The sequence below is a fragment of the Rutidosis leptorrhynchoides genome, chromosome 10 (genome assembly GCF_046630445.1).
Source record: "Rutidosis leptorrhynchoides isolate AG116_Rl617_1_P2 chromosome 10, CSIRO_AGI_Rlap_v1, whole genome shotgun sequence".
NCBI lineage: Eukaryota > Viridiplantae > Streptophyta > Magnoliopsida > Asterales > Asteraceae > Rutidosis > Rutidosis leptorrhynchoides.
This window is the reverse complement of record NC_092342.1, coordinates 50,769,515-50,780,225: the sequence shown is the minus strand read 5'-3', so window position 1 is coordinate 50,780,225 and position 10,711 is coordinate 50,769,515. Positions and strand designations below refer to the sequence as shown.

At 33.2% G+C, this 10,711-nt stretch overlaps 1 protein-coding gene across 1 annotated transcript; it reads right to left on the bottom strand.

The window, feature by feature from the left end:
- Positions 1–871: 871 nt before the first annotated feature.
- LOC139872413 (pentatricopeptide repeat-containing protein At1g80270, mitochondrial-like) lies at positions 872–9,045 on the bottom strand. Its single transcript, XM_071860287.1, has 3 exons — positions 8,916–9,045; positions 3,290–3,818; positions 872–2,297 (listed from the first exon to the last, which is right to left on the bottom strand). Exons 1-3 carry the CDS (start codon positions 8,948–8,950, stop codon positions 1,050–1,052), a joined length of 1,812 nt encoding a protein of 603 aa, XP_071716388.1. The 5' UTR covers positions 8,951–9,045; the 3' UTR covers positions 872–1,049.
- Between the last annotated feature and the right edge of the window lie 1,666 nt (positions 9,046–10,711).

Here is a 10,711-nt window from a genome sequence, read left to right as displayed (position 1 = left end):
AGCAGAACCAGTTTTCATCTCCTCGATGTCCCCAAAATGGCTATCCAACACAGAGTTATAACGTAACAGATAATTAGGTAGATGGACCAAACCGCTTGCTTAATAAATGACCAGATATTGCCACGTAATTGGACTAGGGTTGATGCAGCACACTATCTATCAGTGTTGGAGACTCAGGAGTACTCGGCAAAATATGCCTCCCGATTACTCAGTCCAATTACTCATATTACTGTGTCAAAACTCGACCAAAAACTCAGGTTTAATTGAAAATCTGTCAAAACTCGGTCAAAGTCGAACTTCGTCAACATCGGAGTATTCCAGAGGAGTACTCCTCGAGTAGTCGAGTACTCCCTAAAAAAACCTACCATCTTTATACACGACAAAAGAATTTTCAAAAAAAGTAACCACAATCACAAGTCTGTTCCTTAAGTGCCCCATGCAGTGTTGTAAACGACGTCCGTTGCGTCGTTTCGACGTTCGTTGCGACGTTTTGGTGACCATTCCGTCTCGACCCCGTCCCGTCTTCTAATAAGTCAGTCAACGGTCAAAAGTCGGGTCAAATGTGGGAAAGGTCGGGTCAACGCCGGTCAAAAGTCAATAATTCGGTTAAAATCGATCAAAAGTCGGTCAAATCGATCAAAATTGACGTAGTTTAGTGTACTTCTTTTATTATATTAACGATAATATCGATTATAGGTACAAACTAGTCAAAAAAAGTTTTTTGGTTTTAAAATATGTTTGTATATAAGTCAACGTTAGTCAACGTCTGTCTCGACCCCCGTCTCGACGTTTTAAGGTCCCGACCGTCTTGACCCCGTCTCGTGTCTTTTTCAACCTTGGCCCATAACATTTCAAAATTATAAAGTTGTAAAGTTCCAAAGCGTTAAAAAAAGTCACAATCAATACATTTAATTAGATGGTCCTAATAAATCTGCCTTCAGATAAAAGCTACATCCTAATATCCAGACATGGTTTCCAGATACAAAATCTCAAACACTTACCTAAATAAACACCCCGCTTAAACATATCAACGAGCGATAATTACCTTATTAATCAAGCAGATCAGACACCGCAGTCTTCTTAAACGCATCCACCTGCTCCAACTGTCCAACCAACGTTTTACTCGGGAACACATTATCAGCCTTCAACCTCTCTCTAAACCCATAAGCCGGAACTTTAGCATTTATATATGCCAGCAGAAGAGAATTATACTGCCTAAACCTCGAAATATAACCATGTTTTCGCATCCTATTAAAAATTTTCTCTGCATTATGTACATCTCCACGCTTAGCATAATCATCCAGAATCATCATATAAGTTACAAATAACGGCTTCACGTTAATATTTTGTGAGGCCTTATTCAATATCGAATCAGCTTTTTCAATCTCCCCTGATTCCAAGTAAAGTTTGACTAAAGCATCCCAAGTCAAAGGCCCAATTCGACACCCACTATCACTCATTCGTCTTACAAGATCTTTTCCCTTAGCCAACATCTTATTATTTGCATATACTCGTAACATACAAGCGTAATTCTTAGCGGAGAGTTTTTCCCATTTCTTTGACATTTTGTCAAACACGGCCTCGGCTAAGTCAACTTCCTTTAGTTTTCCAAACGCCTCGATTGCTCTCGTGCATTCTTCTAAACGGGGATCCGATTCACATGCGCCCCAAACCCGTTTAACGTCATCCAAGCTTCCAAGTAATGCATAAATAGAAAGTAAATATGAACACGCCTTTCGGTTTACATTCAAATTACTTCCTTCCATTTCCTTTAAAACCGATTTTGCCTTTTCTAAAACGCCTCCATAAATATACTGTCGAGCTAAAACCGCTTGCAATCTTAAATCGGGTTCCATACCATCAGATTTCATAGTTTCAAGAACTTGTTCCATCCCATCAAGGTCATTATACTGGCCTTTTGTTTCTATTAATAATCTGTACGTGAAGACTGACGGTTTTACGTTTTCATTTTCCATTAATAATAGCACATCAGCTATTTTTTTCTTATCGATTCTCTTGTACAAAAGGAGCAATTGGTTACAAGCAAAAGTGGTGACGGGTAACTTGAGGTCTTTCATTCTGTTAAAGATTTGCACTGCTTTTTTCGTGTTGGTGTTAAGTACAGCATTAGCTAAGAGCGTTCGATAAACTATTTCACCTCGAAATGATTCTGGGATTTTATTGATGTAGCTTTCTGCTTTATGGATTCCACGTATTTTGGCAATTAAATCGATGCGAGAAGCATAATCTCTTTCTCCAAATTCTATCTTCTCTTTTGATTCTAACCATTCTAAGAACTGCAAAAAAAGGAAGTAAATTAACTCATAGACAAGATTAAGACATTAATTTTTGCATAAAACAATCATGCATGCATATATACACAAAGTTACCTACATAGAATAATCTCAAGAGTTGGATTAATTAATATTTGTGTAACCATCTTTCTTAGTGTTTTCATTTATCTTAAAAAAATTTCTTACTTTCTGTGTTTTAACAGCGGCAAAGATGTAAATGCAGCATTGCCCTTCTTGGTAAAGGTTTGTCCTAATAAAATATTTAATTAATTAAAAGAATTATAGTAGGTTTCGATGAAATAAAAAGTGACATAAGAATCTCTTATTCAACAAAAACTAAGGGGTTGTTTACTTTTTTCAATATCAAGTCCTGTTTCCATTTGCCTCTTAATGGGAATGGGTGTCTGATTGACTGATTCTATGTTTCCTAGAAACAGACCAATTTTCAGATTAAGTGGCAGAATAAGTGATAAAGAAACAGCAATTTTACTTACTGAATTAAGAGCTATGCAAAAACAAATCATTAAGTGGAAAGTAAACAGGCCAGCAAAATATTAATGGAAAGGCTTTCATGGGACGGATCCAGATAGCTCTGACGGCTGATGTCAAATGTTGTTTTTCATTAGTTTTGTAATAAAACAAAATACTATTTTTATCCTCTTTAAAAACATACACGCTGACCAGTCACAAGCTAGCTTAGTGACAGTCACATATAACAAAATACAGAAATTGTGTTCATTCATCGAATAAAGATCCCCCTGGTAACCAAGTTTTTGATTAAAAAGATTTACAGGACTTTTTAGCATTAAGCATACACTTTGGATTACTGTCAACTTGTTTGAATTGACCCACGGGTGATAAAACATTGAATAAATCAAACTGTTTGTGACTAAATGGGTTAAAATTCCCAACTTAGATTATTCGCATCACAATCGTCACTTAAAAAACACCCCCAAAAGCCAACATGCACGAATAACATGAGTATTTATACGCACCTGCAGAGCTTTCCCGTACATCCTCCTTCGTCGGAGCTCAAACATTGCATGTGATATCTCCGATCGACACAAATCACGTCCTTCTTCAAGCCACTTATCTAGAGATTTTTCAGCAGTAATCGATGTCGAATTGATGATAACCTTAAACAAACCTGAAGAACCTCTTTGTCCTTCACCATTATTTCCCCCTATCTCTTCTTCGGGATCTGATAAATCTAACACATCTTCAGATTCAGATAAATCAGCCTCAGATTCAGATTCAAACGTATCAGCATTAGAAATCAGTTTAGTATCATCTTTCAGATCATCATTATCCTCCCCAATGTGTTCTGTTCCAGCTTGTGATGAAAAGCTCATAGTCCCAATAAAGGGGATTCGAGTGCGGACTAAATTTATTTTTACAATTCGGGACCTATCAGATTTATGTGGCGTAGGATCACTCAACCTAGCATCGTCTGTGTAACTAGAACTTTCCAGATTGAATTTAGCAGAACAAGCACGAAACGTTACAGATGAAACAGGTAGGCACCTGGATAAGATTAAAGGTATAGCAAAAAAGTTATGTGAAAAGAAATTAATAGCATACTTGTTATAGCAAAAAAGTTATGTGAAAAGAAATTAATAGCATACTTGTTATACAACATTGCTAAGGGAAATCGAATGCATAACAAAAACAACTATAATAACTAAAATCATGAAAGCAATGTTTTCAAAAGTTTGATGTCTAGACATGAGCTAAAACTGTAATTTTTGAGCAGGATTCTGGTTTTGTTGATAAGTTAGGGTTATAACTCATAATGATCACCCAATATGCAGGTAAGAAATCGTCATAAAAAAGCATACTATACTTTATTATTTTTGAACGGCAGTACGAGATCACCCGGGGGACTTAACCACCCACGCGTTGATCTCCCGCAGTTGCATAACCCGCCCCCAACTGCTGCCCAAGAGGAAACCAACCCAATCCGAGGGCATGGGCGGTAAAACCCCCCTCCCCCACTGCCCCCGCAACGCGATGTGCAGAAGGCACCCTTGGGTGGTGTAGAGACCCGTCCTAATCCATCCGGACGAGGTCCATATCGATTATAAACGATTCACAACAGTTGATTACATCGCGAGATACTTGACCTCTATATGATACATTTTACAAACATTGCATTCGTTTTTGAAAAGACAAACTTTCATTACATCGAAAGTTGACGGTCGGCATACCATTTCATAATATATCTAACTATAATTGACTTGATAACAATCTTGATAAACACAACGACTCGAATGCAACGTCTTTTGAAACATGTCATGAATGACTCCAAGTAATATCTCTAAGATGAGCAAATGCACAGCGGAAGATTTCTTTCGTATCTGAGAATAAACATGCTTTAAAGTGTCAACCTGGTAACCGACATTCACAATATGCATATAAGAATATCCCCATCATTCCGGGATCCTCCTTCGGACATGATATAAATTTCGAAGTACTAAAGCATCCGGTACTTTGGATGGGGCTTGTTGGGCCCGATAGATCTACCTTTAGAGTTCGCGTCAATTAGGGTGTCTGTTCCCTAATTCTTATATTACCAGACTTAATAAAAAGGGCATATTCGATTTCGATAATTCAACCATATAATGTAGTTTCAATTACTTGTGTCTATTTCGTAAAACATTTATAAAAATTGCGCATGTATTCTCAGCCCAAAAATATAAAGGGTAAAAAGGCAAATGAAACTCACGCATATAAATATTGTAAAACAATTAATAAAACATTTGCATGTATTCTCAGCCCAAAAAATGTAATAAGTAAAAAGGGCAAATGAAACTCACCATAATGTATTTTGTAGTAAAAATACATGTGACGATATTGAACAATGCAGGGTTGACTTTAGATTCACGAACCTATATCATTTATATGTATATTAACACATATAATCGTAATCAAGCAAATTTATATATAAAATCTTAAATTATATATCCTATATATTTAATTTGTATATATATCTAAAATAGTTAATATTTATCTAATGTTATATATATAGATATGATTAATATTATATTAAAAATCAATAATTTGTTATATGTAAATATTTATATAAATAATTCTAATATATATAATTGTTTGAAATACCATGATAGTTGTAATAAATATGTTCTTATATAGAAAATATTTAAATAATTTTATTAATACGAAAGTAATAATGATAATAATAATATTGATACTAATAATAATCTAAATGATAATTTTTATAAATTTTGATAAAAAAGATATTAATAATAGTAGTAATAATAATAATGATAGTTTTTAATAATAATAATAATAATAATAATAATAATAATAATAATAATAATAATAATAATAATAATAATAATTGGTCTTAATAATGAAAATACTAATTTTTATAATAATACTAATCATTTTATTTGTAGTAATAATAATAATGATGATAATAATATATTAAAATATTTCTAATTTTTATTAATGATGATAATAATTCTGTTAATAACACTAATAATAATAAAAATGATAAATTTTATAAAAGTTGATACTTTTAAAATTAATGATTAATGATATTAATAATACTAGTTAGATATTAATATTAATAAAATCATAAAAATAATAATAATAATAATAATAATTAATAATAATAATAATAACAATAATAATTGTATTTATCTTTATACCTAATAAAAGAATTGCAATTGTCGTGATATTCCCCAAATCAGATCGGGATACCAAGAAATTAATACAGTTCCATGGTGCTTCCAGTTCTTTATTCGATCCATCTATTAATCGATCATCAATCATCTTCGAGGTATTACAGGTCTTTGGTTTCATCATCATCTTTCAACCGATTAACACTCATCATCATCATCATTATTTACGCACAATTAGAAACCCTAGAGTCTTCAACCTTAATTCATTCACGAACCCTAAATCATTCGTTCGTTCGTTCTTCACAGAAAATGGAGACAAATTATAGGTACGTTTCCTTCGATTTGTTCTAAACTAATAGGCAGACACAGGATTAAAATACTAAAGAGATTTCGGTTTCTTTGAATCAATTGAAATTTAGTTAGTTGTTTGAAAGAGGTTTAATTTAGTATTTATTGTATGAACAAATTGATTGTTTGTTTGTAGCAGCATTTGTGATGATGGTGGTTTCAATTTGTCGAGTGATGATTGAACAAGCAACAACCCAGAAGCAGTTTGATAGCAATTATTAACAGGTATTGATACTGTTTGATGATGATTTTGGTTATGATTTCTATACGTAGCAACAATTATCGAGAGATGATGGTTTGTTTGATGACTGTCGAATAATCATGGCAATGATAATTTGATAATTATGATGATGATGATAAATTGATAATGGTGTTCTGGTTCTTGATCTCAATTTCATCACCACAAGTGGGTTTCGAATTGAGTAGTAATCAGGAAAAGAACAGGAGTAGAAACAGAATAATTGCAGCGACAATGAGGTATGATTTCCTTGCGTTATTTTGAAATTTGAATTTTTGATATGGTGCAATGGTAGTGTGTTTTTGTGTCTAGCTTGAAACAATGAACAGGTAGTAGCAGCAACTATTATTTGAGCATGGGTTCGATTACTAACAGCAACAAATAAGCAGCAGTAGCAGTTTTATGGTAGATTTTTGGTTCGAGTAAAACAGAGACAAAAGGAACTTACAGGGGTTGTGATGATGGATTTCAATATGGTGGTTAGTGGGTTGTAATCACAGCAAGTAATCAATGGTGTGACTAGCAGGAGCATTAAAATAGAAACGAAATAAAAGTGGAAGTTCAGGTGGTGGTCACGATTGTGGTTGAAACAGAAATCCATAGCAACCTTCGTTTTCTTTTCTTTTTAACCCGAACAGCAGGCAACAGAGAAACCATATAATCACGGTTGTAGGTGATTACAGTGGTGTACTACGGTGATGGTTTTTAAGGTGTCGTGGGTGATGGAGATTAAACAGAAAAAGAAAGATTGAGCGTGAGGTGTTCGTATAGTAGGAACTAAAGAGAAAGGTGGTTTGGATTTACAACCGAAGGGTACACTAACCACAGCAACTAAGTAACATCATCTTTATTTTTGATGAAACTAATGGAGGTGAGTTGCAGGTTAATATTATCGAATAGTTAGGGTATCGAGTGAACAACGATGAGGAATATGGTGGATGTCATAGTGGTGTTGCAGGTTTTCAAAAGATCATAAAAAAAAAAAATACAAGTAGCGAGTGGTGTTTGGTTATGTTTTTATCTATCTTCCATTCTATGTAACAGTTAGTGTGTATATAAAGAATTAGATAGTTATGATATATAAGTTAGAATATGATAGAAAGTGATAGATAGAGATATGAAACTGAAAGCAAGAGTTTGAAACAGTAATCTCAATCAATTAGATCAATTAGGCACAGTGAAGAATTTGTTGATTTGTTTGTTGTGTGGACAAGAGGGAGGAATCAATCAAGAGAGGACAGTTTAAAAATACATAGGAAAATGACTGGAAACAACTTCGTTCAATTACTTGATATTACATTACTTTTACATTTAACATCAATAATTAATAATTAATATATATAGATAATAATAATGTTGCAATATTTTAAAAAATATTTTAATAATAATCAATACAAAAAAATATATATATAAAGATGATGGTAATAATAAAAATAAAAATAAAACTACTGCTAATAGAAATAATAATGATCATAAATATATTAGTATTATTAATAATGTAATTAATTACATATATCCAATTTCATATATTTTATATGTTGTAATATATTACATTACAATATATATAAAATCATCAATTATATAGAAATCATATTTCTATATATATCTTACTAATTTTTAATAACCACAACATATAATACTTCAAATTATATTTCGAATTATTATTTATATATACATACACACATATCAATTTACAATTAATTGTTCGTGAATCGTGGAACATAATCAAAGGGTAATTGGTTACATGAATATAGATTTCAAAATTTTCGAGACTCAACATTACAGGCTTTGCTTATCGTGTCAGAGACATATCAAGATTAGGTTTAAATTTGATCGGAAATTTCCGGGTCACTACAGGTGAAATTCAAGGGTAAAGGGGCAACCTTGTGTGCAATGCTGCACGGCTGCACCCCACGGGAGTACTAATAAGCACCACTAATAATATCGTTAATGACATTATCGTTAAAAAAGCATACTATACTAATATACTAATAATATCATTAAAACAAATTAAAAATAATCCTAAATTTAGTAGTTTTGGGATTGCATTTTTAAGTGTTTATAGCTTGAAACAGTGTGTTCAAAATAAGCACCACTCCCAATTTATCTGAAACAATTAATCATTATTCACATTAAATCACTGGGCATGTTCACTGCATCCCCCAAAAAAACATACAATTTGTTTGCACATGACAACTATTAAATTAAATTAAATCAATAATAATAATGCTAGCTAAAATACACTTTATAGCAAGGATCAAACAAATCAAGATAAACTTCAAGATCATAATTTTATTACGAAACCAATTAATTAGGTTTATAATTTAAGAGAAAATGAAACAGGGATAAATCAATTTGCAGGAATTTTATGACGCAGAGATGAGAAATTACTTGATACGAGCAGAAGCTTTGCGAATCGCTAACATGATGATGATAGATGATTACTTAATTGAATGTTGAAAAATAAGATTTCGAAATGATTAGAGAAAGGGTATAAAGAGAACCGATGAAAACCCTTTTTTGCTCTTAAACCCTAAAAATGGAGCTCCGTTGTTTTGATTAAATAAATATTTATAAATTTTACCCTATTTTTTATTGTAATATTGTAAATGACCCTAAGGTTTCTAGTAAGTCTTTTTTTTTTTTTTTAGTTGAAAGTGCATTATACTATCAAATAAACTGTACAATACAAGGGCAATGCATACAACTAACCCAAACAAAAAGAAATACAGCAAGTGCAAAACAACAAACATACAAGAGCACCCAAAACATCATGCTACCTTAGATCAAGCTGTCCCATCTTTCATGACACGCTAATATTAAAAAGCAAACCCAAAACCTATCTCACTACTTCATATCCAGCTCACTTGCCAAATTTTTTTAGCCTGCTGCACACTTTTAGAATGTTTGACTTTTAAAGTCAACAATTTGACTCTAATAAATTCTTGAATCTTTTCACCCAAATCTGGTACATCCTTTTTTATCCCTTTGAATATACGAATATTCCTTTTTAGTCATATATTATATACAGTAGCTGCAATCACAATTCTGGTGATTACACTCCAAATCTGTTTTTGAAAAGGGTATTTCTTCATTGTTTCTACAATAGTACCAATTTTGTATGACAACCCTTTGAACAGCAACTTTGTCTTCATTCTTTCCCACACTTTTCTAGAATACGGGCATTCAAAGAATAAATGCATAACAGAATCAGGCACCTCATTGCATAATGGACAAATATATGACTTGGTTGCATTCCATTTACTCTATCTATCTTGTGTAGGCAATCAATTCCAAATGGCCAACCATAATACAAATGCATGTTTTGGCACCATCTGATTGAACCAAACAATATGATGCCAACCCTTTATAGCATTGTTGCATCTAAGATTACACCATACCTGACTAGTAGAATAGTCAACACTATCTCCATTTTTTGATACCCATTTTACCACATCCTTCTTATTCTGCACAACTGGAATTTAAACATGCTCAAGTATAGGATATTTAGACCTCCAAACTTCTAGCCATGCATTATGTAACACCCCGTTTTTCATCGTACATGTCTAAGGTACATATTTGATCTTTTAGAATGTTTATACTCGTTTGCGTGTGAGGTTAAATGATTTTAAAATGGAGTTTGGGACACATCTGGCAAAGCGTCGCATTTCAGGCAGTTATGTCGCGTTTGGGAGTGTCGCGATACGCGACTGGTTGGTTCAAAACGCGATGGCTTGAAACCCTCCCACCTGACCACTTTGTCGTGTACGAGTGAGCTATGTCGCGTCCTGGTTGTCGCAAAATGCGAAAGGATGTCGCGAAATGTGACAAAGTCGCTGAAGTGACAATTTTAACCCGTTTTTAATGGGATCTTTTGGGGTGTTTTGGTCTTTTTACTTGGTGAACGGTTTGGGAACTTAAAAGCTGATACCAAGCTTATCCCTAACACATTTATCACCCATTCAACTACACACTTAAATTCTAGAGAGAGAGATTGAGTTTTAGAGTGAGAGAGCTCACTTTGAGGGAGAAGAAGACCAAATCCCACCCGAGTCCAAGTTTTAAAGTTGTTCCCTACATCTCTAGCTACGTTGTGATAGTGTTGGTAAGTCTTAACTCCGCGTTTTGAGTTCTATTTGATTTATAGTTAGGGTTTGTTCACTTAGGGCTTGTAAGACCCATTTGGG